Source organism: Penicillium hispanicum, assembly GCF_028827665.1.
Source record: "Penicillium hispanicum strain IBT 35686 chromosome Unknown utg000001l_segment0_segment0, whole genome shotgun sequence".
Lineage (NCBI taxonomy): Eukaryota > Fungi > Ascomycota > Eurotiomycetes > Eurotiales > Aspergillaceae > Penicillium > Penicillium hispanicum.
This window is the reverse complement of record NW_026623193.1, coordinates 3,429,212-3,456,814: the sequence shown is the minus strand read 5'-3', so window position 1 is coordinate 3,456,814 and position 27,603 is coordinate 3,429,212. Positions and strand designations below refer to the sequence as shown.

The following is a 27,603-nucleotide window of genomic DNA, read 5'->3' as shown; positions in this document are numbered from 1 at the left end:
CAGTTCTCTCAAAACTACTGACAATTGCACTCGAAGCTGTATAAGGCGAGATCGCAGAGTATAGAGTGGCCAATAGCAATAGGCGGGTGTTCCGGGCGCGGAATTCGCCCGCCCCCCGCATCCAAGCGGCGACGAATGCATTGCGGGATGCAACCTTTGTGCATCTCTGCAGTAGTCAGAAGATGGGAGATCGGCAACTCGGCGCTGCTTCGTGCTTCTTGCTTCTTCCTCGGGCGTCGAGTACAAAGTCTCGCTCCTTCCAGCCATTTCACCCGCACCGGTTACCATCATGCCCGTCACCAACTTTGCCCATCCGGATCCTTATTCTTACCAGACCGGCTTCAACTCGTACCACGAGTACGTCATCGTAAAAAGTCCTTCCTACAGGAGATTGACTGATTTCTCAGGACGGAAGCTATTGAGGGAGCCCTTCCCGTCGGCCAGAACTCGCCACAAAAGGCCCCGTATGGCCTGTACGCCGAGAAGCTCTCGGGCACAGCCTTCACGGCACCTCGCCATGAGAACAAGCAGACCTGGGTATATCGTATCATCCCCGCCGCTGCACACGAGGGCTTCATTGCCGAAGATGCGGAATCCTACCACACTCGCATGACCACTGAGACTCACAAGCTGCACCATATCCCGAATCAGCTCCGGTGGAACCCGTTTGACCTGGATGAGAAGGTCGACTGGGTCCATGGTCTACATCTGGTGGCGGGATCGGGGGATCCGACCATGAAGCAGGGCTTGGGCATTTTGCTCTACGCGGCAGGCAAGGATATGGGCAAGGAGGCTTTTTACTCTGCCGATGGAGACTTTCTGATTGTGCCCCAACACGGCGTGCTGGATATCCAGACGGAGCTAGGCCGCATCATCCTGCGCCCCAATGAGATTTGCGTGATCCCCCGTGGTGTTCGGTCGGGGACTCTCTCCATCTCTTGAGTCGTGAACAGTCACTGACATTCCCAAGGTACCGCGTCACCCTGCCGGCCGGCCCTGTACGAGGCTACATTTGCGAACTATACCAAGGCCACTTCCAGCTGCCCGAGCTGGGACCGATTGGATCCAACTGTCTCGCCAATGCACGCGATTTCCAAGCCCCCGTCGCTTTCTTTGACGACGAGGAGGAACCGTCCGAGTACAAGCTGTTCAGCAAGTTCAACAACACTCTGTTCTCTGCCCGCCAGAACCACACGCCCTTCGATATTGTTGCCTGGCACGGTAACTATTATCCCTTCAAATATGACCTAGGCCGCTTCAACACCGTTGGCTCGATCTCTTTCGACCACCCCGATCCTTCGATCTTTACGGTCCTTACTGGTCCCTCGGACCACATTGGTACTGCGATCGCGGATTTCGTGATCTTCCCGCCGCGCTGGTTGGTCGCCGAAAACACCTTCCGGCCTCCCTGGTACCACCGCAACACCATGTCCGAGTTCATGGGTCTGATCTGCGGTGGCTACGATGCAAAGACTGGAGGTGGCTTCCAGCCGGCGGGGGCTAGTCTGCACAACGTGATGAGTGCCCACGGGCCGGACTCGAGTGCATTTGAGGGGGCTAGCAATGCGGAGCTGAAGCCGAGCAAGGTCGGCGATGGCAGCATGGCCTTTATGTTTGAAAGGTAAGCGTATCCCCAAATACTCTCCAATCACATGTTGATTCTCGTCACAGCTCTCTCATGGTTGGCGTTTCGGAGTGGGGTCTGAAGACCTGCCAGAAGGTGCAGCCGGAATACAACGACCACAGCTGGACGCCTCTGAAGCGCCACTTCAAGAACCCCAACAAGGCTTGAATGGAAACTTCAGCAGGGTTATACAGGCTCTTACGATAGCTAAGTGTATATGTACATAGTTTGATGAAGCATGACTTGTTATAAGGCCAAGTCAATCGAAATGGAACATGATTTATCGGCTAGTGCAGCGCGCCCCGAGCGTGTGTCACATATATAAACACAACTATATACAATTCTCCAAGCACATCACCCTTCAACTTCTTTCCTCATAGCCTCCTTGACAATCGCCCCGCACATCTTCGCATAGGGATTTGTCTGTACCGCCAGTTGCTGCGCCACCTTGTTCCCGTATCTGCCTCCGAAGAAGAAATCGCGACTCGCCATCTCCTCCAACTCGTCCGCCCCAAGCCCGCGTAAACGCTCTGGGCCAACTTCCCTCACTCCCTGCGCGCTCTGATTCTTCTGTATCCGCGCCGCTTTCAAAAGCAGATACCCACGGTGTGTGTGTGCATCTGCGAGCAGTCGCGCCTGCACCGACGACATCGGGTCTGCGGGAGAAGTCGGCGTCGCGAGAGTAATTGCCTGGCCAAGGTCGGCGAAAACACGAGTCGATAGATCCGCCGTCTGGGGAGTGAAGAGAGCGTCGTCTGCTTCCCGGTTTCCGGCCTGCGAGTCACTCTGGAGCTCGGCTAGAATGCGGAGGGTCTGGGCACGATTGGTGTATGCGGATGGGTAGGTTGGGTATTGCTTCAACAGGGTGTCGATGCCGTCCAAAGCTGACTGGACGACTTCTCGGCTTGGGGCGTCGCTGGCTTGGAGTGTTCGGATGATTTCCGTTTCACGGTTCTTGAGCGAGATCAGGTCTTCTGGTGAGATGTTCACGGATGTCGGCCATGGGGGAAGAGCGGAGTCGATGGTGATGCCGGAGGAGGGAGAGGACTCGGCGTCAAAGAGCGCCTGGAGGACAGCCGCGTCGTTGGACGTGAGCGATGGGCGGGCTTGTGCGACGCTCGTCATGAGGTATAGCGAAGTGGTTCACTCGACGGTAGAGCTTTGGGAGAGGGTGGTTGGCAACGACACGACGTGATGTGTGTGCAAATGAGAAGTTGCGTGGCTTTCAGTAGCTTTCTGCAGAAGATGATCTCATCCAATGTAATGTAGAAAGACTTGATTCCCCCAAACTCCGTCGCGACGCGGCGATGATACCCATGGCCGGCTGCTGCCGGCTATTTCCGGGTAGCGCAGGGTGCGCAACCAGCCGTGATGGCCGGCCATTCCAAGTGACAACGACAGCGAGCGAATCACAACGATAGAGATATCCGGCCTTTTTGCGACGAGGATCGGTTACTGGAGGCTCTCCCAGTGGCTGCTCGAAATAAGCACACGTGCCGTCTACCGTGGTATATCAACTCCCGCTCTCGTCGCATCGGTATACTCCCAGAGGCAAACTGCAGACAACTACTTCAGACTCGACAAGATGGCTCCTTCCGCAATTTCGACTAGCCCACCCCCCTCCGAAACCAACGGGGCTTCTTCTCTCGCCAGTTATCGCGGCTACGACCATGTCCACTGGTATGTCGGCAACGCCAAGCAAGCTGCAAGCTTCTACATCACCCGGATGGGCTTCAAGCGTGTTGCCTACCGCGGCCTCGAGACTGGAAACCGCAGCATCTGCTCTCACGTTATCCGCAACGGCGACATCACCTTCATCCTGACCTCGCCCTTACGCTCCCAGAGCCAGATCGACCGTTTCGGTGCCGAGGAGCAGGAACAACTGCGGGAGATCCACGCCCATCTGGAGAAACACGGAGATGCTGTCAAGGATGTGGCTTTCGAAGTGGACGACGTCGACGCGGTGTTTTTCGCTGCTGTCAAGAACGGTGCCAAGGTGGTGTCAAAGCCCGAGATCCTCGAGGATGAGGAGGGGCATGTCAAGGTTGCTACGATTCAGACATATGGCGAGACCACACATACGTTGATCGAGCGGAATCAGTACCACGGTGCCTTTTTGCCGGGCTACCGTCTTGAACGCGGCGATGAAGATCCCATTACCAAGTTCCTGCCTAATGTCCAGCTCAAGCGGATTGATCACTGTGTGGGCAACCAAGATTGGGATGAGATGGACAAGATTTGCGAGTAGTAAGTTTGTCCTTTTATTTGGCGAGAACGGCAGTTATTTAACAGGTGTCTAGCTATGAGAAGGCACTGGGTTTCCACCGCTTCTGGTCTGTTGATGACAGCCAAGTCTGCACGTAAGTTCCTCCTTTGCGCGGTACCATCCACTGGACCCCATGCCAATCTCATCCACGCAGGGAATTCTCTGCTTTGAAGAGTATCGTCATGGCTTCCCCCAACGAAATCGTCAAGATGCCCATAAACGAGCCGGCCAAGGGCAAGAAACAGTCTCAGATCGAGGAATATGTCGACTTCTATAACGGAGCTGGTGTCCAGCACATTGCGCTCCTCACTGACGACATCATCCGCGACATTACCAATTTGAAGGCGCGCGGCGTGGAGTTTATCAAGGTTCCCGACACCTACTACACCGACATGAAGGCACGACTGAAGAAGTCCAGCTTGGTCCTTCACGAAGACTTTGAAACCATCCAGAGTCTGGATATCCTGATCGATTTTGACGAGAATGGCTATCTTCTGCAGCTGTTTACCAAGGTATGTGGCCGTTCTTTTAGCCCGCGATGGAAGGACTTGCTAATTGTCGGCCTCAGCATATGATGGACCGGCCTACTGTATTTATTGAAATCATCCAGCGGCACAACTTCTCCGGTTTTGGCGCTGGAAATTTCAAGTCACTGTTTGAGGCTATTGAGCGAGAACAGGAGCTGCGTGGTAATTTGGTTTGATTGGAATGAGATGGATTCGACATGGACGGCATGCATGACTTCGGGCAATTGCATAGCTTATTTCTCTAACGTACATATTATTGCTGAATGGATCTATTTTCTTCCTTTCTTACCAGGCATTTACGGCTTGAATCAAACTCACTGATTCTGAGTTTCTTCTTTACTCTACGACAGCCATCCACATTCCCTGTTCTTCACCTTGTGTATTCTTTTAGAAGGTTAGATGCAATAGATATGCAGTCCGGCTAATCCTCAAGACAAACAGGGTATCCTTATTTTCGTTTCGACGAGCTTGATCCACCGGGAACAGTTCCACCACGCCGCTTGTATTTTCGGGGATCTAGAAAAGTATCGTTAGTTCCGTCGTGCCATCTCACATCAAGAACTGGCCATACCTTTCCGGCTCATCAGCACCCGATTCCGGGTTCCTTTGCCACCCTCCCAGAAGCCACTGCCAGCTTTACCAACCAGAACTGCCCGGCAAATGCCACAGTTTTCTGGTCTGTATATTTGTTCTCGGGAGCAAAATCCGCTTTTGCAGGTTAGTTGATTGCAACTTATACGGAGCCCGTTTCAATGGTGCTTACCAGATCATACGGTTTGCGTGTTCATTTGGATGGTCCGTTTCGGCGTCGTGGCATCTAAAATTAATCAGTGATTTGCGCGGCCGAGAAGCTAGCAGCATTTAGACATACTTATCACATGGGAATACTTTGGCACAGCAGCTGAATCGGAACCAACGGTAGCTCTTCCCATAGTGGTGGCAACGACCACGTCGGGGAAGCTCTTGGCCGGCTACAATACCCAGAACTTCCTTGGGCTAAACGGTAATTAGATCTCACCAACAACAACAACAACAACAACAACAACAACAACAACAACAACAACAACAACAACAAGATATATCAACTTACCCTTCTCTTCAAAGGAAGACCGGCACGCGAAGATACTGAATGGAGTCAGTGAGCATACTTGGACAAAGTTATCACAGAAGGAATACATACCCGCTGCGCTGCCCACGACTAGAAACTTTACCTCGGGCGTTTTGAAGACTGTTTCCCCTGGATTAGATGTGGAGTGAGGAATGGCAAGGTTCGAACATACCCATCTTGCGATGGCAGTGCCGACACATAGCCATGGCGCTTTCTCCGCGGACTGCGGATACACCAGGTGCATGATATGCAGTTGAGCACTCGGAGCAAGTTGGAATGAAGTTGCTATCTTTAATTAGTACTTTGTATGGACAGCAGTGTGGGAAGTATCAATCAGTCAGTGCGTCACCCACCTCGGTAAAAGGTCCACCACAGTACACCCATCCAGATCCAAATACCCAGCACGATTGGCGTGGGAGTGCATCAGTTGTCTCCGAAATCCTGAGAAAGTGTCAGTCCCTATATCATCGATAACGGGACATTCTCGTTGACTCACCAATGCTCATGGGATTAGCGCATTTCTTGCACGGCTCAATTTTCGGCGTGTCCTTTGGACCGGTGAGTTGAAGCACATTCTTGATGTCCATCGCCTCCTTGCATCTTTCACATTTGATCGTGACAGCCAGGTGCACAAGTTCTAGCAGCTCGATCCCATAGAGCTCCAGGAATGGGAATGAGAGTGCAACGCCGCGGCCGGGAGTGTTGGTAGGGATTGCCGGGACAGGCGCGCCGCCCTCTTCCTCATCCTCTCGATCCTCCTCAGATTCCTCTTCGTAACTGGATTCATCGGTGACATCACTGCCACTGTGGTTCTCGGGGACAGACCACTCTGGTGGGCGGGGGATGACATGCACGTGGGGTCGATCTTCATCCTGTGCAGCCTTTTCTATGCTCTTCTGTTCGGATATAGGCTCCTCCACGGGCAACTGGACATGCTCATGCTGAGACTGCTCGGCGACTTCAGGCAAGGGCGTCTTGGCAAAATTATGCATGTTGCTGGCCAAGTAGTTGATCTGTGAGACCAAGTTCAACTGCGAAGTCTGTTGGACCCAATGCGCAAATCCCGTTTCCACGGATCGTGCTTCGGGACTGTCAGCTCCCTGTATTTCAATTGAGCTGTGCTCCAGTGGATAGAGTGGTGGGATCTGGAGTTTCACAGTCTTTACTGTTTGAAGTGACCTTGGAAGACGGTTCGGCTGATTGGGTTGAATTGGAATGATGAAGGAGCCCTCGGTCCGTTTCTGAAATAATGGCAGCCTTCCCAAACGAGCCTCCAGTTGTTTTTTCTCCATCGTTCTTCTTTTCTCTGCATGGGCCTTTTGCTCGGCCGTGTAGACTTGCGATGTCACGGGTGGTTTGGATTGCGGTGCTGATACTGCAACATTGGTAGCTGGCGCTGTTCCTTGGATTGGTACAACTGGAGCTTGCGGTTGTGTTTGGGGACGGGTAGCTTCCTGCGTCGCCGCACCATCACCCACATTAGCCACAAACTTGAGTTTGGGTCCTCGCTCCAGAGTAGTCAGTAACCGTTCGAGTTGCTTGTCAAGACTATTGATCCAATTGAGCAAAGTTCCCTGGCCCTTCACGCGCAAGGCAAAATCGACAATGTCATCAAACCCTCTTGCAACGTTTGCCTGATACGCCGGCTCCATTTCAGCATTGGTCACTGTCAGGGTCGGCCGTCCCGTGCCAGGGTACGTCGTCGGAACATGGAGCACACATTGTAGTCTGTCCAATTCGAAGGGGAAGTCGGGGTCAGAGGGAGTCAATCCGAATGTGAGAGTACATCCATTAACATCGGATGTTTCTTGTGGGCGGAATCGTCGTCGCAATTGATTGATCTGGAACTCTCTCGGGTCTTTTTGCTCTGCCTTGGACACGGGTCTGTTGGACTGTTCCGAATGTGAAGGCTGCGGGTTTTGCTTTGGCGGCTCGTGGATGGTCAAATTCTGGACCCCAGAGGCTACACTGGCATCTGGGTTGTGAGCCGTGTCAACCAAGGAGTGTGATGGTTGAGTCGATGGAGTCACAGACTGCTTGACGGCAGCGCTGTCATGGGTGTATGGGCATTCTGCGCCAGCGCGACAACCTAGCCGAGGTCAGTTCCTGGCCGGGAATAATTATCACACGCTCGCCAAACAAGAAATCATCAATGGCAGAGAAGCAGTATGGATAGAGTCCATGGCACATGCAGCAATTTCCCTCGTTGCTCAGCCGTTGGGCTGCAGATGCACGCACATGTTGCAGTTGACTGACAGAGCCTAGTGCTCGGAGAGATCCATACATCTGTACACCTGAGGAAACGGATCCCGAAAAGGCATACAGGCCCCCCATCCGTAACCCATCATACAGCAAGAACAAAAGCAAGAACAGACTCTTTGGGCGGAAACGGCGTCAACTTCGACGGACCACGTACCCTTCTTCGTTGCGAAATAACGACATTTCCCCCGTCTCCGGGGGCCTGATTGGCGGGGGGCAGCCTCACCGGCGGCGGGTGCAACACCATGTGCAGGCGCCGGGGATGCCAACTCATCACTACCCATGGGAGGGCGCCGCGTCCCTGCTGAAAGGCATGAGCGCATGATCAAAAAGGTTGCGGGCCGTTGGGGGCGCTCCCACGAATAACCATCGTGAAGGAGGGTTATGGACAGGCTGGTGGTGTGCAGCGACGTCACCACGCCGGCGCCAATCAGGACGTTTGGGCTGGACTTACGCATCTGGGGCTCTGGACCCGTGCTGTCACCGTTCACTGACCCAGGTTCCATGGCGATGCAGGAATGGACGGAAGGTGACGGGGGCGATGAGTATGGAATTTCCACAGCCGCGTCGGTCACTGGGTGACGTTGGACTTGGACTTGCCAACGCAGAGATCGGGTGACCTTGTCTGCGGATAGGACCCGATCGGCACGAATTGGGCGCGATGCACGCAAGATCCCCGTGTGTGCTGAGGACTATTTCGCGCTTCGGCTAGTGCGTTGTTCGCGCGGAGAAGCAGCAAGAGAAACCGAATCGGTTGCAGAGATCATATAGTGTTGACATGCCAAGACCGACTGTGGGCGGTGATGATCTCAGTGGATTTGCGATTCAACCTGACTCACCATGCATTATTCTTCAGTCACGGTAGACTATGGTTTTGACAGTTGGTACACGCTAATCGTTCACTCATCCTCTGGTCATGGCTGTGACTCACAGTAGCGCTGACTAAATTGAATGATGTCCGTGGCTATCAACCATCGCGCTGTCCTTTTCCCCGAGCGACTCACATCACAACTCTGATTGATTCTAGCTATCGCATCAGACGACGATTTTCCAATTCCAATCTAACCATGTCGAGCTCTCCATTCATCCGTCCAGCAATCCATGGATCCCTAGATCACAGTCAATAAACAACCACTGTAGTTGCCTCCCCCTCTTTCCGCCACTCTCCAGCACAGAATTGCAACTCTCTCATATCTCCCACATCTTTCTAAGCTGCAAATGCGGCGGTCAAGCCGTGGAGAGCAGATGAGGGGGGTTCGGCTTCCAGAACTCCGGCGCTACGCGCTAACGCCGCCACCCCAGGCATGCGTTGAGCCCCGCGATGCAACGCCAATCGACCAGGATCCCAAGTCCTCTCTTTCGCGCGCAGTCCACGCGGTCCGGAAATTCTTTACTCATACGAACGCTCATTATAGATCCAAAGACAGTTCATGCAGGGGTGAGAGAGCCAAGGCAAAGTGACATGCCAGCGTCTGGTGTCAGCGGTACTACATCTGTTACTCCACGAGAACGTAGGCATGCAGATAATTCTGTACGGCTGCTCACACTATCTTATAGATCTCAAGACGCTAGATTCCTCCTTTTCTTTGGGTCAGTCTCGTGCACTCCTAGGCGAAAAAGCGCCGACAAAGACATCATCTGTGTAGTCGTTCCTCGGAACCTAACCCCAAATACCGAGGCAGGCCTCTCCAAGTCTATGACCAGAAAAGCCTTTCAGCGTCTCTTTCAGGCCGCCCGGATCCAAGGCTGGTCACACCCTTCATACAATACCCTGGCTAGTGGCTTTGATAGCCTTCGCTAGTTGCAGCCATTGGGGTCCCAGGCCTGGGGAAGGCTGGAGCCTTCCACAACGGTCGCTACGGTGAGCGCAACACGGACAGGCTCTTTGCAGGTGACAAGACTCGAATCAGTTGAGTAGGAGCATGACACTCCAGCAATATCTTGTCGATATCGATGGCGACATAGATCGTACAAGGGCATTGTGGTATCTCATTTCCATACTCCGTGGCATACGGGACTGACAATACCTCAACTGAGACGGGTCCCTGTGTAATACAAGTTACCAATACCAGCAACAATACCATACCACAGAACACACTGCCCGATTGGGATTACTATGCTAAGCCCCATACAGCCTAGCGCCATCCGGAGCGTGCTTCCAGAAGTTTTCCGCTTTCACTTGTCGCCCTTGACCCATGTTTCTGCGAACTCTGAACTCTGGAGCTCTACACCAGGTCTGCTTATGCACCATCACTTCGTCTATCTATGTATACGTAGCCTCAATTTAAGAGGCAAGGTTGTCAAACAACTTTCACTAATCAACGGTCGGAACGGTGCACTTACTACGACGTCTCTCAATACTCCCCACACTCTCTGCAACCCGCATCCAGATTACCCTGCATTGTGGCTTCGGCGCCGATGATTCGTCGGAGGACAGAGCTCCCCGGTCGTACTCACGTGATGCGCAACCCACGCGGGCGGACACAAGCTCTGCCAATCACGCGCTGCGTAATGCCAGCCCTGGAGTACATATCAACCCGGAGAAACGCCGGCCTTTTCGCGCCACTGAGGACTACGTATATCACTCCACTTACTCCTTATACTTGCCACTGTGACTTTGGGCGGGCCTGGGCTTGGGCCGCTAGTCCTGAGTGATGCCCAATACGAGACTCGGCTTCTCTGGGTCGGCGTGGTCGGGATGGCGAGATCTGTCGCATCCAACTCATCCAGGGAGGTGTGCTCGCAGTTGAAAGGGAATGCCATTGGTCGGTTGGATGCCGGATTATGGTTCTGGGTGAACAGTGTTGGGACTGCGGAGGACGGCTTCGTGAGTCATTATCTGCCAGAACAGAGACAGTTTACATGGGAGCGCGCAAGAGTGTTCGAAAAGCCCGTTGAACTGGCGGACAAAACAGGTTTGCACTCGGAGAGATTCTGGAACTCTTGAGCTTCATCATTTTGCTATGGGGAACAGAGACCGGATCGGGGTTGATTCGATTAGTCTTCGGTGAAGGATAAAGTGCACCAGCCCTATGGCCACTGGAAATCTGCTGGAAGCATCTGCGAGAGCAGTCCCCGGATAGAAAGTCAGCATACCATCTGGAATCCTCAATTTCTCCTCGGGGACACTCCAAATGGCCTCGGTGCAAGATCTGTCCCAATATCACACACCAGCCACCGTATCCACCCGTGTAGCATCGGCATGCCGACTCAGCTTGACCCGTCATCAACTCAGCCGACATGTCGCGCTCACTTGTGACGCCCGAGTCCACTTTTCCATCGCAGCCTTCGTTCAGCTTGGCATCGGGTGAGGCTCACCGTTGTCCTTCCGTGGAGTTGCGTACTGTAGCGACTTGTTATAGATTACTTTAGTGTTAAACATCCAACCTACATAGGATGTATAGTATGTACTGTACCGTTGTCCCGGGATCACTCAAACAGCGATACTCCCGTTACCGAAAACCATTTCCATACGGGGGAGACGACCGATCGGGTGAGTGGGAGAGGAAGGGCTGCGAATCACGGCGGTCCCCGTTTTCTGGTCGACCCACTGCGAGTCCACCGGGAGTTGGGATCGAGGCATCAAACCGTCTCTGGTGGAGCGTCGTGCGAGTTGGGGGCAGGTCTACCGCTCTGGATAGGGTTTAGCTGAGTACCAGCAAAAGTCTGGAGGTGGCTGGAATCGGTCCGAGAATCAAATAGATGTAGGCACTCCAGCCCGTCGAGTAGATGCACATGATACGGGGTACATGCAGTGTATATTCTACGGCTGCGAGTCATTATTGACAGTCACCGATATGGCTCCTTGTGCTCCATATTGATCTGGCCCATTGCCCGGTAGGTGGCCATGTGGACTTGCATTGAATGCGGCTTTTTCTGGCCTTCCTTCGGTGAGAGACCGTGTTTCGGTCACATTCACATTTTCGAGTTCGTGGGGAAAAGACAGAAGAAAAACCTTTCAAGCCCCACGAGGTGTCGGGCGTAGTCGGGCAGGCATCCAGTCAGCACGCGAGCACTGGGGAAGAGGAGTCTGGCCATCGGGCAATGTAGGAAGAAAAGTGTGGGGTGTTCCACTGCGAGTCTTTTGTCGCCAAAGGAAAGCCTTCCATGTCTTCTTACGTCAGAGCAGTCTATTAATGGGGAAATGGAAGAGAAGAATAGAAAGAGGAGAAAACAAAAAAGCAGCAAACCCCACCAAGACAGTATAGTAGATAGACTGGATCGGGAAGTCCATCTGTATTACTGTAAGGAATCCCCGGGTCTCGTGATCTCCACCGGGCCACATGACCGCGGAAGGCATGACATCAAGCCTTCCTCGCCGCGCCGGTTGATCTCACCAATAGAGTGTACTAACAGCAGGACGACTCCCATGCTCTGCAGCCTCGCCTAACACTCTGGGTCTGATGTGAACCCCCACGCCATCGTGATGAAAGATGCCATGCATAGTGTCATCATGAGGCAACTCGGGGTGGACTTGCTCACTTCTGCTGCCTCCCAGGTACACCCCGATGCTCCGCCAGGGCGGTACTTGCTGCGCTCCAATCTAGAACTCCCCGCGTGTCACTGCCACGGCACCCCCGATCCTCGATAAACATCCACCAAACCCCTCTAGGGAGGTCCCATCGAGCCCGATCCAATCTGGCTTCCTTTCCCAGCCATGCCCGCAGGGACTGAGCGCTTATCTCGTCGAGTCGCATCGACACCACCACCACCATCACCACCGTCTCGATTCCCAGGGAAGTCCTGCCCGCCGGAACTAATGTAGCTTGAATGACATGGCTCGCATGTGAAGCGACCAAAGCGGTCCCCAAAGGCCCAGCGGACACACAGAAAAGGCCCGGGGCTGGATCGGCTTGCCTGTGAAAGCCGGGCGATCTGGATCCTGGATTCTGGAATCTCACACCCCCTTCCAGCTCTTCCGCGGGACTTGGTACTTTTGTCCCGTTCACTCAACTCGACCTACTCTGCGGCGTATCCCGTCCCCGACAGGAAAAAGAAAAGAAATACTACATATGATTACATAGGGGTGAGCCATTTGGCCCCCTCTGTTCCTTCATCCTTTTGCCGACCACCTGACACCCCCTTCCCTTCACCCTGCCTGACAGTGGTCGGATTCCTCCATTCCCCTGTGTCGGGTCTGAATCGCGCACTTGGATGCCCAGCCAGGCAGGTGGTACGGATACCCTGACTCTGCAAGGCCAAAAGTACAAGGTACCAAGGCTACGCCATTGTTTGATCTTGACATGCGACGCTTTCTACCGTATCGATGGATCCTACCTTGTGTTTCATCTCGCGACGATAAAGATAAAGCCAATCAAACCCCGTGACTAGTCCATCCAGCCGTTGAATAGATCATATCTCACATGTCTGCCAAAGTCCGTCGTGTACAGGTCTTGGACCGACCTAGACACGCCGTCCACACCCTATTCCCACAGACCCTAAATCCTGCGACCCAGCACATCGGACGAGAGCCGCCCGCATCCACGTATGTAACCCACGAAGCCAAGTAAAGAGTATGTAGTAGTAATAGTAGTAGCAGTATACGGGATCCACGTACGACGATTATCAATGCCGGACCCCCGCCATATATCAAATCCTTCCTCTACATAGATGCTCCGTAGTATTCGTATTGAGGTAGTAGTATGCTAGGTACCACTTATCTGGTATCTCCCCATCCTCCACCGTACACAACCCTACGTGTCAACGCCACCGCGCGCCCCTGGCAACGCTTGAATTTCCACATGATCGATATCCCGCATCGGTATGGCAGGGTATCCAGGCGCCGGGAAACATTCGACGATACTCTAGGGCGCCCGAGAGAATCGAGTGTCGAGTAGCGTTTTTGTTTTATTGATTTCAGTTTTCTTTCTGCAGTAAGCTACTGTAGCTGCCTGCCTGCCAGGGCTCGCCCGCAGATTTGCGATCCAGACCGCCAATTCATGTCTGTGTGGCGTCGGCCTGTTGACTCTCTGCGGCGGCCCTTGTAGGCTGTCTGCCTGGATAACAACGAGATATCAGATGCAGGTGATTCATAAAGTTGTCTAGATTGGTTTTGCTTTACTTTACTCCAGCTTTGGGAAAGGATTTCCTTGAAGGATGTTTCACTGTTGCCATTTATTTCCACTTTTTTATAAGCCGATGCGTCGAAAATCATAGTAGTGTAGCGCACAGGGAACAAGTAGCCTAGGTGTGCGCGGTGCAGTGCAGCTAGATGTAGTGCCGCCCGAGCCCAAAAACAAAAACCAAGAAACAAGAGGCGCGTGGTATCTGGTATCGAGAAAGACGCAAAAGATAAATATCCGTCCCAGAGCAAAAGAAGAACCAAGAGTGAAATGCTCGCATGTTTTCTGTGGCCGGCAAAATGTGCCCGCAGGGCAAGAACGCGCTAGCGACGAAAACAAGAACCGTGATTTTGTTTTTTGGAGGGATATTCTCTTGGATGGTGGCAAAGGATAAAAAATTATAATCTCGTGTCATCAACCATTCGAAGAACCCATAAAGTAGAGAAAGGGCGTGAGGTATGAGCTGTACATAAATATTAAGTTCGTAAGGGACGGTCGCTCCTTGGGCCAGGTGGTCCAGAAAAGATACAGGCAGGGACAGCAGCCCACTAAATGCTGTACCGAGAAAACACCTGCGAGGGCCCAAATTTCAAGAATATCAATCCATAGGTGCGCCTAGATGCAATGCATGATCGTAATCGTACGTGTCGATAAGAGATGACTGGCCCGGTCGTGAGATATGAAAACAAATGTCGCGGAAAGGTTGGAAACCCCATGACCTTTTGATTACCATCCCTTGACATGGTATTCCCAAGGCCCGTAGTCAGTCGCGTAATTGGTCCATGAGCCGTTCTTCGCGAAGTCCTTATCCCGAGTCGGGTTGCTGGCGTTCGCCTCGCCAGCAGCAGTATGCGAGGCACCGGCGCCCGGAGCCCGGTGCGGGCCTCTCGGTTCGGGATATTCTTGGAGATTCTTCATATCGTGGGCGGTGTGGCGGCGCTTGAGGAAAGCATTGGCAGTCGCACTCTTCTGCTGGCGCTCCCAGAGAAGATGACGACGGAGAGACTCGGTCAATTCGGTCGCAAGCATGTTGCGGCGAGTGGTGCGCGGCGAATGGGCGACAGATTGTGGTGGAGGCGGCTTCATGATGATCGGCTTCGATCGGGGAACGTCAGGACCACGCATAGTGAGGTTCTCCTCGTCATTCTCGGGAGGCGAAGCGGGAATTGAGGGTCCGTTGGGTGATGTCAGCCGAGATCGTTGTAGGGCGGGACTGGACCGGAACTGGTTTCCTGGCATCCGGGTGGGCTGGTGCATCATCATGGTGAGAAGCGATCGCCGCGATACCAAGTTCGGTCGGGAATCAACCCGTTGGAAGAGCTCCGGTCGTTCGTCCACGCTTGATTTGCCGCTTTCTGTCACCGAATCCTCCCAGTCAGAGTCCTCGTCGTCCTCGATCGCGCTCTCCGAGACCTCGTCGTCAGTCTCAATGGCGTCCTCGTCGGAGCGACAAGGGCTCTTGGGGTGGCGGATCGAAACGTGGTCGCTGAACGAAGCGACCTTCTTAGACGGGCTAGGGTTACCAGTGGGCGGCTTTACTGATCCACCATCGGTCGGGTTGTTCTGGGCCACCATTCGCTCCTCAAAGGAACTCTCGTCGTCGTCCGCAGAGGACCCTCCTAGTGTAAACATGCCACCCTTCTTCTTCAGGGGTGAAGGCTTCAGGGTAGTGGTTGCGCGGGAGGGACTGGGGTCGACGGCCAACTTCGCTTGCGACCGATATGAGGATGAGATATGGGATGGCGAGAATCCCCGAACGATGCTCGGTGACTTGAACAATTCACTGTGGGGAGGGAGGACCCCGGAAGACGAAACGCTCGTATCAGAGGCATTCAGTTGAGCCGCATCACTCTCGTTACCTTCGGGGGCCGTGGTCGAGCACGATTCGGTCGACTGGCGGGGTTGCGGAGCGGGTCGGGGGAAAGTAGGAAGCTGTCGAGTCGTAGAAACGGACGGAGGAGTGGGAGTAGGAGTCGATGGGCGTGGGGTGATATCGACGACGGGAGCAGCTGGTTCGACCATGGGAGTCAACGGTTCCAAGCTCTTCTTCTCCTTGATGTTCAGAACCATTCGTTCCAGATCCAGCGAGGTGATGTGCTTCTCTTTGCCTCGACCCAGGCTAGCCAGCGAATCTTCCCGGACCACGGCAGGACGGTAATCGGAGAACTTGGGGCGTTTGATGTGAGCTTCAATGCGTTCGGCTTGGTCGGACGCGGCCGACTCGACGCTAGCGGAGAGCTCCGGGAGGTCGCCGGCCTCGGAGCGCAACTTGGGCAGAACGGAGGCATCGGTTTGGTTCTCGGGCTCAACGCAGAAGGTCTCGCGAGTCCACAGGCGCCAGCTCAGGTTCTCGAGCCGACGACCCTGGTCCATATAATCGGCACATTTTGAGAATACTGGAGGCAAAAGTCAGAAATACCGCCCCGGCAGTTGCAATAAGAGAGATATTTTGAGAGTACTTACCCATCCACATGCCATGAAGACTCTGTGCATTGGCTGTGTCCACCTTGTGGATATTGTCGGCATCCACCGTCAAAACCGGAGTTGTCAAAGGCATTGCGAGGGCGCCACAATTACGATTGGCGAGAGTGCGTGTCGTCGAGTTGGTGGTAGTGTTCCGGGGTCGCCGTCTTCCCCGAGAGTGGTCGTACGGCGGTTGGAATCTGGTGGTGCGGGTTCTCGAGAATTCTGCGGTCAGGAAAAGAGGGCGAAAATTCGAGTCTGGGCCCTGCAGAATGCTGCAGAGGGACGATCAATCGGGATTTCGGCACCGGAGCTGCGATCGAGTAGGATGCAAGATGCAACTGATCGCGAGACGAGAGTTGAAGAAGTGAGGTGAGGGCAGGCGAATCGAATTTTCGGTCAAGGGTTTGTGTTCGTCAAGTTGCCGTCAGGGCGCCACCGAAATCGGATGCGGAGAGGCGAGAGCGGAGGCGGAGAAGAACGCGTTGGAAAGAGGGATTGACGCGTTTCTCGACGGTTGGAAGGGTGGGTGAAGGTGAGGTGAAGATCGATTGTACGGAAAGGGAGAATGGGGGAAGGAGGAGATGGGGGAGTCGGAACGATAATAAGAATGACGGGGGCGGCACTACTGAGTGGAGTGGAGTGGGAGGGGGAGAAGATGGAAAAGGTAATGGAGAGAAAAAAAGGAAAAATTCGATTTTCGGATTTTCGATTTTTGGAAATTAATAAAAAAAAGACAAAAAAGATAATTGGAAAAATAGGTACATCGGTAAGATTTCAATACCAATACACCGGCCACTCGAAATAGTTGGAATTCGCGAAAAGACCGCAGGGCCTGGCCGACCAGGAAAATTCAGTCGCATCACGGGGCCCGGCTGAGTCAGGCCCTACATTGGCGGGGCCTGTCACCGGCCGTACCCCGGTATTGCCCCCCCGCGCCCAATTAAACCCACAAAAACACCGAGGTGTCGCCGTGTGTATTGTCTGTATTGTGTTGGGCATGACAGGACGTACCGGTTTCCGGCGTTCCGCGTTGAGATCTGGTGTCCAGTTTGACCGGTCCTTCTCGTCCTACGTCTCTGGCGATCGAGGCGCGCTTCGGGGGTGAAGGTGGTGTAGATTACTTGGTTAGCATCGAAAAAGGGAAAAGAAAAGAAAGAGAGAAATCAAAAAGACAAGTCAAAATCCTTCAAGGATTCTCCAAAAAAGTCTTCCAGGACCTGTGACCTGTCGGGGCGAAATCCTGCCTAGTATAGACATAGGGTTGAAGGGTGTGGCATAGCACTGGTCCAAAAAGCACTTGAGATGGAAGTTCTGGACCCCCTGCGCCACTGGTCATGATGGTCGTTTGAACGAGCCGCCACGCTGTTGATGCCAGTGCCATACAATGTCACCCAGTCTGCTCATCCCACAGTCAGGCCGACTGATGAATTGTCGCACTGTCAACGATTGGCCGCCTAAGCCTCTTCAGGTCCGGCTGACTTGCCCATACCGAGATGTCGCGGTTAAGCTATTTTCGTCACGGACGCTCCCTTGGGTCTGGGGGCGCACCGCATCTCTGGACGCGGTTTCTGCTGTGTCTCTTTCCCAGCCACGTTGGAGGTCATCTAGATGGAGATGTTGGGGGCGGGTTCGTCTCGGGCGTCGTCGAGTGACTCTTTGCGTCGTCTCTAGGAATCTACTTCCGGATACATACTGAGCACTTGCGGGAACAGGGTCGATCCTCGCCGAGCTGGGCGGACTATGGGGGATGGTTCCATTTCCGGGTTCTCAGTGGTGAACAATGAGTATATCCTGCGATGTATAGTGTATGATTGGGGGGGGGGGGGGGGGGGGCAGAGAAGAATCGTTGGGGCAAGTCCGCACACGGCGACCATCAAGAAAGGGATGGTCGATGGTCGATGGGTGATTCTCCGGCTGCATACCGGGGAAGTACGCTCCATACTTCCGTCGATCGCGCCCTCACTTCTTTGCCGCTCGGGGCAGGTTAGAAGCGGATTGCACTTGAGGAATCGATTGGGAGATGACACACCGTCTCCTGTCTGACCGATTTTTTTTCTGTCGCCTTGTTTTTCCATTTGGATTGGCTTTGTATACCCTGACAGGCATCAGGTGGGAAGACGCACAGGTTGACTTCACCGTCTCCTTGTTCTCCCACTCTCCCACCGCCCTTTGGGCTCTTATCTTCCGAGATATCACATCCTTGCGCTAGGTGAGGACCGACAGGACACGGCAGTCAGTGTCACATCCCACCGGCGTCACAAGCCTGCCAGCTGGCATCGAAGGCAACTAACTCTTCGCTGGGGGGAGGGATCAGCATAGTACGAGTCAAGGACAGGAAGGCCAGAGAACGGACATGGTGTTCTAGGGGTTCACGCGATCGAGATCGAGCACGATGCGAGTAGCCTCGCGCGTCCGCCGTCTCGCCCCCGGACTGGCGGAATTTGCGTGGCCATCGAAACCCGGGGGAGTGGGAGGCGCCCCGATCGGCGCCGCCAGGGCCCAAGTTGCACATCATGTGATAATTCTCACTGCTACAAGCAGAAGAGGGGTTTGAAGATGGAAATGGAGTTCGAGGTGTTCAATTGGACAGGTTGGGAATGGGGTACGGGTGGAATTCATTCGGATCAAGAGTCGGGGTGGACAAAGTATGGAGTGACCAGTATCATCGGTGGAGTATCGCATGGAGCGGACTCAGGTCGACGTGCTACCGATTATGTCCACATTGCCGACCCCATCTTCTGATTGCCCCCAAAACCGTTCGCTGCTCAGGGTCTTTTCCTGCGAAAATGGGCCAGGATGACACAACCTATCGTACATATATCACCCAAGCATGCAAACCATCCCCCACGCCCGACGGCTGACCCGCTGTTGACGGCTCTGCACAACGCATAACACATAAGACATGCCTTCGTATCATTTCTCAAGGTCATCATGTCCCCCCCTACTGAACCAAATGATGTCCACGACTCAGCAAGCTATCGGGTGGTACCACGGTGGCGATCTAACAAAGCAACGGGGTGGATATCCAGCCGCCTACGACAGTATATACCTCCAGAACTATCCTGTAGCGATTCCGAAGGCTGCCAACAATGCATCAGGGGCACTACGTTACGACCGGAGTCACAAAGGTCACGCTTCCATCGCCATGTATAGATCGATGTCGAGGCTCGAAGAAAGGAATGCCGAGGCGGAGCGGACTCGGTCACGGTAGTAAATACGAGGACCCGTATGGACCGGTATGGGGAAGGAGTGAACGAGTTCCGTTTTGAGGGGAAGGTCACGCGGAGACCGTCACATGACATGGAGGCCGTGACGTGTATTCTCCGCTGTATTGTTATCGTCGTTGTGTACGGCATCTCCGACGTTCGGTCGTAAGTACTGGTATTGTGACATCCATGATCCATTTGATAGATGCGCTCCCAGAATCGGCTATCTCTAGACTTCGCTCCTCGGCTCTCTGCATCGGAAACCCCCCCATGGTCAACATGCACGTCCCAACCGTCCGTCAATTCTCACCCGAGTCCTGCATAGGGCGAGATGCCAGATTTCCTTTGTCTTGCAGCACGGCACCAGCCGCGCTGATCATTGGATCTCTGATGCGTCGAGTAGAATCCCGACCGAGCACTCAGACAGGGATAGAATTACACACGACTATCGTATCCGCCCCAATGATGGGGATATCAGCAGAGAAGCAGAGACACCGTCAGCGCCAGCACCCAGTGTGACCACGCCGATCACCGGTGATGGGTTCTGCACAAACGCGGCCCCCATCCAGGAATGGCTGTCGCCTCATGTCGTGCTGTGAAGATTCGACCTATCCACTTCCCACGCCGACTGAAAATCGAGCCGGGATGGTCAGAACAGCAGGTGAGATGGGGCCTCTCGTAGCAGAAGTCCTGACCCTCGTCGAGAGCAGCCACGGGCGATCTTCTTTGTATCACGCCGGAGCAGGGCAAATCACATTCCAGAGAGTGCAGCCGCCCTCTTTTCGGCCCGTCTCCCCCGGTGGAAGCACAAGAGCCCGTTGGGAATAGACTCACGAACGACGGGTGTTGTGCGCTCTATGGAAGTCCGGTGGTGGTGTTTACCTCGTCCAAAGTACCGACACCAACCACAAAACAGGTCCAGCCTGGAAAGTGCCCGAGTCGCGGATTCCACGCAAGGGGATGGCGGAGCGCGGGAGTGGAATTCGGTCATCGTTTCTAGACTGGCGGGTCAGCTGCCCTGTTGATCCAGGGAGTCAATCTGAATGCAATGGGATTCATGCCAATGGGTCCAGTAGCCGCCCTAATGTCGTCGTGACCGGCGGTGCTTTTTCGCTATCGTCCTGGACTGCCGGTCGAATCTGTATACAACTCCGCGGCTTATTCGTGTCCACCACGTCCACGGCGACGGCCATGTGCATGCAACCTTCTGGTAAGCGGTCATCTGGGGCCGATGCATCTGTGCAGTCGAGATTTTTGGCGCTGCAGTATAGGATAGTGGACCTGGTTGAAACGGAGATGCTGGTGCTGATTCCGGGGGCCTTGCCTTCCGGATGCCGGACCTGCATATCCGCGGCGATCTGTCTGGCACTATTTTCAGTGGTCTGGAGTATATATGATATTACTATCACAAGAGCATTTCCGAGGCCCAGCGAGCGTTCTGCTGTGTAGCAGGCTTTGCTGACCATGGTGGAGAATTGTGGGGACAACATCATGTCAATTCGATGTACATATATATCTAGGTCTATACCAAGTTGTAACCGTATCCAGTGGCGGGGCTCAATCTCCTCTCTCCATTCTTACCTAGATAGAATAAGTTGATCACCAACTCAGATGGTTCTAGTTCTTCTGGAGGCTTGATCTTACTACCATCAATACCATACCGACAGAAGTCAAGTCGGGTCTTGGAACCCAAGAAGCTGGGCCATCCAGCAGCCCCTTGTTTCGGATGCGTGAATCACAGATATGTGAGTTAATCGGCCTCCCCTTTTGTAGATCAAGTATCCGGATACTTGGGAGCCCTGGCATGCCCCTACCCTCATCTCCGACACGACCCACTGTAGGGAGATGTACTTTGGTCCATAGCCTGGCGCGAGTTTATACTATCCAACATCCTGTCGTAGCCACTGTTTCCTGACTGGCGATGTGTGGATGATGCGAGGGAGCGACCATCGAGTTTCACACATTAGTCACTAGTCCCATCAGTTCCTGCTAGTTGTCTTTACGTTCTTTCGGTATCTTCCACAACACTAGCGCCCAAAAGTACCTAGGTACATCCCTCATGGTGACTGCATGCGATTGCCGCCTTCTGCGGCTTCCTTTGACTCGGGTGAGAACATGTCTAACTGTAGAACAGCGTTGGTTTGCTTTTTCTGTTGTTAGATTCTGAATGAGGGCTCTAAGGATCCAAGCAAATTCACTCGGGCCACTCCTGAATACTGACGATGGGATGCTGGTTTCCTGGAGCCTTGCTTTCCCACCCTCAAACTCCGCAAATACCACTCAGCAAGGCCAGCCAATAGCCAGTGCAGACAAGCAGAGCCATGTGCATCGCTTGCCCAATAATGGGGACGGGCAACTAAGCAACAACTAGACCTGGATGCACTGTATCTTCTGACAGGCGTTGCTTTTTCCCGCCTCACCATCGCCCGGCTGGCGCGGCTCCGGTCAAAGAACCCAAATCACACACGATGCGGCGTTTCTCGGTGTGATCGTGGCTGATCGGGCGTGCATCGGCTCTGAAAGACTAGAGGCTGTCTTTGTTTGCTGATTGCGACCGGCCCCTTTGACGCCTTCATGCCCATGCGGTTCATTGCCCTCCAGGATCCGAGATCTAGACCTCGTCCAGCGCGTCCAGGGAATCTGTCGACACGATCGCCGGCGCCACCAACGCCTGGTGATATGCGCCCTTCATTTTGGGCTGTCTGCATGATCGCGGGTCTGCCGCTTTTGGTTTCACTACTGCGCTTTGCAGGTGGCTTCAACCATAGTTTGGTCGTTGGTGTTTGTTCAGGCATCATTGCTGAAAGCGGCGCGGTTTGGGGTATTTTTTCTCTCCTTGACTCCTGATTCTAGTGGCGGGAATGGCGTTGGTCCCTTTGCCAACCTCTTCTCCATCGTCCTTATCGGCCGCGAATCTGGGGGAAAAGAAATCAACCAGTCCTCCCCCGGACTCCGACTCACAGGCTGTGCCCGACCGTGGATTCTCCAATACATGCCCGTCTACTCGGGGCTGGCTGGGGTCGCGACTCTCGAACACGACGCGAAATGAACCCAACAGGCGTATTGAATGCGATCTAGTACGGTTACTCCAGTACGACAGCATACCTTTCCAAGGTGATGAATTTTGAGTCCTGAGCTACCGGCCAATGTCCATGGCGAAGGCGACCGGGCGATGGACATGACAGCGATCACCAGCGAATTCTGTCACCACTGATCACACTGAATCTGATGTGTTGACAGTTGACAGGTTCGTCGCGCGTCGTGTGACAAGCACAAGAATTACCCGAGGATCAAGTGCCGGAGTGGCAGGAGCATGTCGCGCGTCAAACCCGATGGCACATTTCTGTCCCAATTGGCCATCACAAGCAACAGTCTCATCCCAGCACTGGACGGCCACGAACAGATGGCAGCCACGTCAATCGGGCCTGTCCATGTGAGCCGATGGGTTGCGGCAATGAGGCTGATGACCAGAGCAGCCATTCTGGCGCCAACATGAGTGCCGTCTCCCTTCTCCTTTTCATTGGCTTCTCCAACGCAGACCTTTTCTTTTCTTCTGTCCCACCGCCGTGTCGACACTGCGTCGGGTCATCTGAACTGCGGTTTGTGTCGCTCGACTACCGAGAGCTGCAATCGCGGCGAGACATCAGAGCTAGAAGCACGAGAAAAGAAACCCGGCGGCCCTATTTGAAACAGACACTGCACCGCACCTTGTAGAAGCTCCCAACTGCATCGCTCTAGACCCTCCACCGGGCCACCGAAACCAGGTCTCATCGATTTCGATTTTGATGCTGCCCCGTCCACGAAGAATAGCTCACCCGATCAGATTTGCGCCGTCCCTGTTCGTGCCGTCACACTGCAGTGGTGGCTTTGCATCTGGGCTAGAGCTTCAACCCAACCCATTCTTCCTGCTGGAGCTGACGTTCCCCGTGGCGGCGCCTGCAATTTCATGCAGTCTTTCCAACACAACTTGCCACAGAGGAGCGGGTATCTTTAAACCGATCCGCCGCTGCCGAGGGCTGGACGTGGTGTGCTATGTATAGACCCGGAGGCAGCGAGCTCGCGGCTAAAGGTGAGCGCACGATAAGACTGCCTGGGGGAGGAACGATGGCTGGTCTTTTCCTTTTCATTCCTTCTCTCGTATTGCCTCTGCAAAATCGCCACCGTCCCTTCTGCCTGACGCGTCTATCTCGAGCCATGACTGCTTCTTGGTTCCGTGCTTCTCTACCGAGACCGACAAGTCTAGACCGCAGGACTACCTCACCATAAAATGATCTCCGAACAAACACGCTGGTTCAAACAAGAATCTCGCCAGAGCATCGCCGTGAATTCAATGACTACTCTCGCTCGCGGTCGAGATCGTCCTCGCTTCTCGACTGTCCCGTTGTACAACATATCCCATTCCGCCTTTCACATGCCGCGATCGACCGCACAGCGGAGAAAAAAAAAGAAAAAGAAAAAGAAAAAGAAAAAGAAAATCAAAATGAAAAAGAGCTACTCTGGGTCCGAGCCTGATCGCCCCATGAGCGAGCTGCAGTGATCGCAGGGTTCTAAACTCGGGGAACCACGAGTCGCGGGGAACGGGGGCTGCACTTCCATACGTTGTACAGCCGGGGATCCAACCAAACCCTGATTCCTTGCAGGTGGCCTGGACAGAAGAGAGTAGGGAAGCATGAGATGCTCCATAGATACTGGGGTATCTCTGACCGTGAACAGAGAACCTGAGCGAAGCGGGTTCCAAGGCGATCGACTCATGAGCTCCGTGATACAGTGTCCTGGTCATTCACCGTGATATTGCGATTCGGCCTTCGTGGTCAACAGACAGTGATGGGTTATACCACCCCAGTGCATTCCAGATGCTCCTATAGGCCGAGCGTGTATGTGCACCGTCACCCTCTCGGGCGTGAATCCGTCGTGGAATATCAAGTGTGAGTCTGATCGAGCACAGACGGGTTCAATCCGCAATCCGCGTTGGTCTTCTATCCCCAAGCACGATTCCACAAGGACGTTGAGACCCGTTGATCCCTTCTGTCGTCTAGAGCTGTGCGGGAGGACGGTGGTACATATCACCTCGTAGGCCTTCCGCATAGTCACCGCTGTTCTCGTGTCCCCAGCCGAAAAGCAGGTACCCCCCTCCACGGTGATATATGTCTACTCCCACGGATGACCCCCACGGGGTCTGGACAAGCATCTTGGATCAGTATGTGAGCTGGAGAACACAACAGTGTGCAGGCCAAAGCTCGATGGACTGCAGATGCAAAAAACCATTGCGTGCAGATGTCTGGTTCCTCTGTAGATTGAGTGACTCGTGTCAACGCAGGTGCAGGCAGATCATCCCGATGACCACGGATCCCACGATAACAACTATGGTCTAGCAATGATAAGGACGAGTGGCTGGTCTCGGATGGGCTGGGAAGGGGGGACGGGCACTTTTGGTCTGGCATACTTGAAGTGACACGATGCGTCCTTTTATTACGTGCGCGTAGCGAGTAGATACGATGGGAGTCACCGACCTTGAAACTTGATTTGCAAAAAGAGGAAATTCAACCCGGGAAACTTTCTACTCCATATTTTTCGACGTTGGTATCAGACGCCTGGCAACACAGGAAATGAGTCGGATAGATTGGGACCTTCGAGTGTCGGAGTGAGAGATCATAAAGCCTTTTCTCATTGCAACTCAGAATATTCTATGTAAGGGACCATGTTTTACATAGCAGTCCAACCAGAATCATCATTTTGTTTTTTTCTTCTAGCCGACGACAGGAGGTCTGCTCCGACGTCGTCTATCGGGCATTAGGACTATGTGCGGGTAACCTAGAATTCTTGGTCGTCGTCTCCGGAGATGATCACATTGTTGATCTACAGGTAGGTTAGTTCAATGCCATCGAAGGAAGCAGCGGGGTACCGTACCTTCAGAACCATACGGCAGAGTTGGGTAGCGAGCAGAAGCTGCTGGCGCTTTCCGATCAGAGGGTCAATGGCAAAGTGTTCTCTCATGTCTGCAATAAATAAGTCAGATCCACCCGGGCGGGATAATTAGAGGGAGTAGGTTTGGCGTGACGTGACGTACCGTTGCTGCCGGTGTTCATGCAGTCAACACCCAGGCGGGTGTTCTTCTCCTTGACCTGGCGGGACTTGATGGAGGCAAGAGTCTCGATAGGGCTCAGACCAGAGTTCTCGGCCAGGGCCATTGGAACTGCATCTAGCGCATCGGAAAAGGCACGCATGGCATACTGCTCAATGCCTGGGCTCTGCGAATTGAAGCAAGGTCAATGTCTGATCAATGAAAGCGGAAATGGAAAACAACGTACCTTGACAGCGGCATCCTCCACGGCGAGAGAGCAAGCAATCTCGGCAGCACCGCCACCGTACACGACACGATTGTCACGAACCAAGTTCCGAACCACACACAGGGCATCGTGTAGTGACCGCTTGGCCTCATCAATGATCTGCAGAAGTGAGCGAGAGAAAACGTGTCATCTCGAAAGCAAATCATACCATCTTGTTACTTCCACGGATAAAGACGGTGACCGCTCGGCTGTTGGCGCACTCTTCAATGACCAGCATCTTCTCTCTTGTGGTGCCAAAAGTCATTTCACGGACACGACCAGCGGTACCAAGCTTATCGGCGCTCAAATCCTCAAACCGTGGCACAATACGGCCATTTGTGGCAATGGCGATCAACTCGATCTCGGGTCCACCAACCCACCGAACAGCAGGGAGCTTGTTCTGGAGGAGCAGGTGGTTGGCCTCATCGTCGAAACCCCACTGGCAAATGACTAGGTTGGCACCCGAATCCTTAAGCTTCTGAACCATCTCCGTGAACTTCTCCTTCTCGTACTCCTGGAGCTTCTTGAACTCCTCGACCGAGGTAATATCAAGCTTGTGCTTGGTCTTGGGCTTCGGGGGCTCGAACGGGCAAGTCAAGATAGCCAGCTTGGCGTCCTGGACCTCGTCGGGCATCTGGGGGTGGGAGAAGTCCTTGTCGACAATCACACCGTTGACAAGCAGAGAGTCCTCAAGGGCACCTCCAACCTTGCCATCCACCTTGATCAACTCGAAATCGACATCCTTGCGCTGTAGGTCGGCAACCGAGAGCACGGCATCCACGGCAATCTTGGCGAACTGATCGTGAGACTTCGAGACACTGGAGGGATATCAGATATACAACGAAAAGGAAATGCTGGAATGACTAGGGCGTACATCTTGCTGCCCAAACTGGTCTTCGCAACCTTGAGCAGGTTATTGGTATCCTCGAGGGTGAAGGGAATTTCGTCACTGATCTTGTCGAGCTCTGCAACGGCAATCTCACATGCCTGGTCGTAACCATCTGCTATCCGAATGGGATGAATTCCCTTGTCAATCAAATCCGACGCTTGCTCCAGCATGGCGGCTGCCAGCACCACGACACCGGTTGTGCCGTCACCGATCTCCTCGTCCTGCGACTTTGAGAGCTCGACGAGCAGCTTGGCCACATTGTTTGTGATTTCCATCTAAAGTCATCCACATATCAGGGGGTGTCCTTGCTATATCCCGGCGTTCGAGAGGAAAAGGGGGTCGAACCTGGCCGAGAATTGTTGCACCATCGTTGGTAACAGTGATATCGCCGTCCGGGGAGATGAGAATCTTGTCCAATCCACGCGGACCCTGTGATGATGGATTAAACCTTATCCATTGTATTGATTGTCAATGACCATACCAGGGAACTCTTGACAATATTGGCAACTGTCTTGGCAGCCACAATGTGGGATTTCACGGCCTCGGTGCCATGCTGTCTCTTCTTCTTTCCTTGACTGTGTAGATGAAAGAAAACGAGGTCAGATATCATGTATTCTCTCTTTGGGAATCCAACCGCGGCGGGAGCTTAGATCGGCAGGCATATCGGGGAACGTACTCGCGAACGACAATAAATGGGCGACCCTGCTCATCCTTCAACACCGATGCTACCCTTCTATGTCAGTTTGCGTATTCCGTCATCGAGTAAAGAGCGGCGGTGATTTCAATTCACCTTGAGAAAGATCAAGCTCTGTGGGAGATCAAAGTCAAGACAGTTAGCAATAGCATCGGAGAGTAGTGGGGGGTTTCTGC

The 27,603-nt window shown here is 53.7% G+C and overlaps 8 protein-coding genes across 8 annotated transcripts; 3 read left to right on the top strand and 5 right to left on the bottom strand.

Moving 5' to 3' along the window:
- Window positions 1–289: 289 nt before the first annotated feature.
- hmgA (putative homogentisate 1,2-dioxygenase (HmgA)) lies at window positions 290–1,792 on the top strand (the record flags this gene model as incomplete). The annotated part of the gene is made up of 4 exons (XM_056940507.1): window positions 290–357; window positions 408–917; window positions 971–1,621; window positions 1,672–1,792. The coding sequence occupies 4 exons, from the start codon at window positions 290–292 to the stop codon at window positions 1,790–1,792; spliced, it is 1,350 nt and encodes a 449-aa protein (XP_056804787.1).
- Window positions 1,793–1,978: 186 nt separating this feature from the next.
- Window positions 1,979–2,749, bottom strand: hmgX (the record flags this gene model as incomplete). Its single annotated transcript, XM_056940506.1, has 1 exon — window positions 1,979–2,749. One exon carries the CDS (start codon window positions 2,747–2,749, stop codon window positions 1,979–1,981), a length of 771 nt encoding a protein of 256 aa, XP_056804786.1.
- A 460-nt stretch (window positions 2,750–3,209) lies between these two features.
- On the top strand, window positions 3,210–4,593 carry N7459_001320 (4-hydroxyphenylpyruvate dioxygenase family protein; the record flags this gene model as incomplete). Its single annotated transcript, XM_056940505.1, has 4 exons — window positions 3,210–3,871; window positions 3,925–3,984; window positions 4,045–4,402; window positions 4,459–4,593. The coding sequence occupies 4 exons, from the start codon at window positions 3,210–3,212 to the stop codon at window positions 4,591–4,593; spliced, it is 1,215 nt and encodes a 404-aa protein (XP_056804785.1).
- A 272-nt stretch (window positions 4,594–4,865) lies between these two features.
- Window positions 4,866–8,290, bottom strand: N7459_001319 (CHY zinc finger protein; the record flags this gene model as incomplete). Its single annotated transcript, XM_056940504.1, has 10 exons — window positions 4,866–4,933; window positions 4,989–5,125; window positions 5,181–5,234; window positions 5,289–5,413; window positions 5,508–5,542; window positions 5,598–5,645; window positions 5,698–5,810; window positions 5,879–5,966; window positions 6,022–7,614; window positions 7,942–8,290. The coding sequence occupies 10 exons, from the start codon at window positions 8,288–8,290 to the stop codon at window positions 4,866–4,868; spliced, it is 2,610 nt and encodes an 869-aa protein (XP_056804784.1).
- A 6,282-nt stretch (window positions 8,291–14,572) lies between these two features.
- Window positions 14,573–16,403, bottom strand: N7459_001318 (uncharacterized protein; the record flags this gene model as incomplete). Its single annotated transcript, XM_056940503.1, has 2 exons — window positions 14,573–16,242; window positions 16,310–16,403. 2 exons carry the CDS (start codon window positions 16,401–16,403, stop codon window positions 14,573–14,575), a joined length of 1,764 nt encoding a protein of 587 aa, XP_056804783.1.
- A 3,137-nt stretch (window positions 16,404–19,540) lies between these two features.
- Window positions 19,541–20,117, top strand: N7459_001317 (uncharacterized protein; the record flags this gene model as incomplete). Its single annotated transcript, XM_056940502.1, has 3 exons — window positions 19,541–19,683; window positions 19,752–19,812; window positions 19,875–20,117. 3 exons carry the CDS (start codon window positions 19,541–19,543, stop codon window positions 20,115–20,117), a joined length of 447 nt encoding a protein of 148 aa, XP_056804782.1.
- A 456-nt stretch (window positions 20,118–20,573) lies between these two features.
- Window positions 20,574–20,984, bottom strand: N7459_001316 (uncharacterized protein; the record flags this gene model as incomplete). Its single annotated transcript, XM_056940501.1, has 2 exons — window positions 20,574–20,900; window positions 20,922–20,984. 2 exons carry the CDS (start codon window positions 20,982–20,984, stop codon window positions 20,574–20,576), a joined length of 390 nt encoding a protein of 129 aa, XP_056804781.1.
- Window positions 20,985–25,329: 4,345 nt separating this feature from the next.
- Window positions 25,330–27,462, bottom strand: N7459_001315 (chaperonin-containing T-complex subunit CCT5; the record flags this gene model as incomplete). Its single annotated transcript, XM_056940500.1, has 9 exons — window positions 25,330–25,374; window positions 25,426–25,514; window positions 25,586–25,766; window positions 25,827–25,964; window positions 26,014–26,662; window positions 26,719–27,008; window positions 27,079–27,162; window positions 27,215–27,308; window positions 27,410–27,462. Coding segments are annotated over 9 exons (1,623 nt in total), but the record flags the coding sequence as incomplete, so codon positions are not given.
- Window positions 27,463–27,603: the final 141 nt, after the last annotated feature.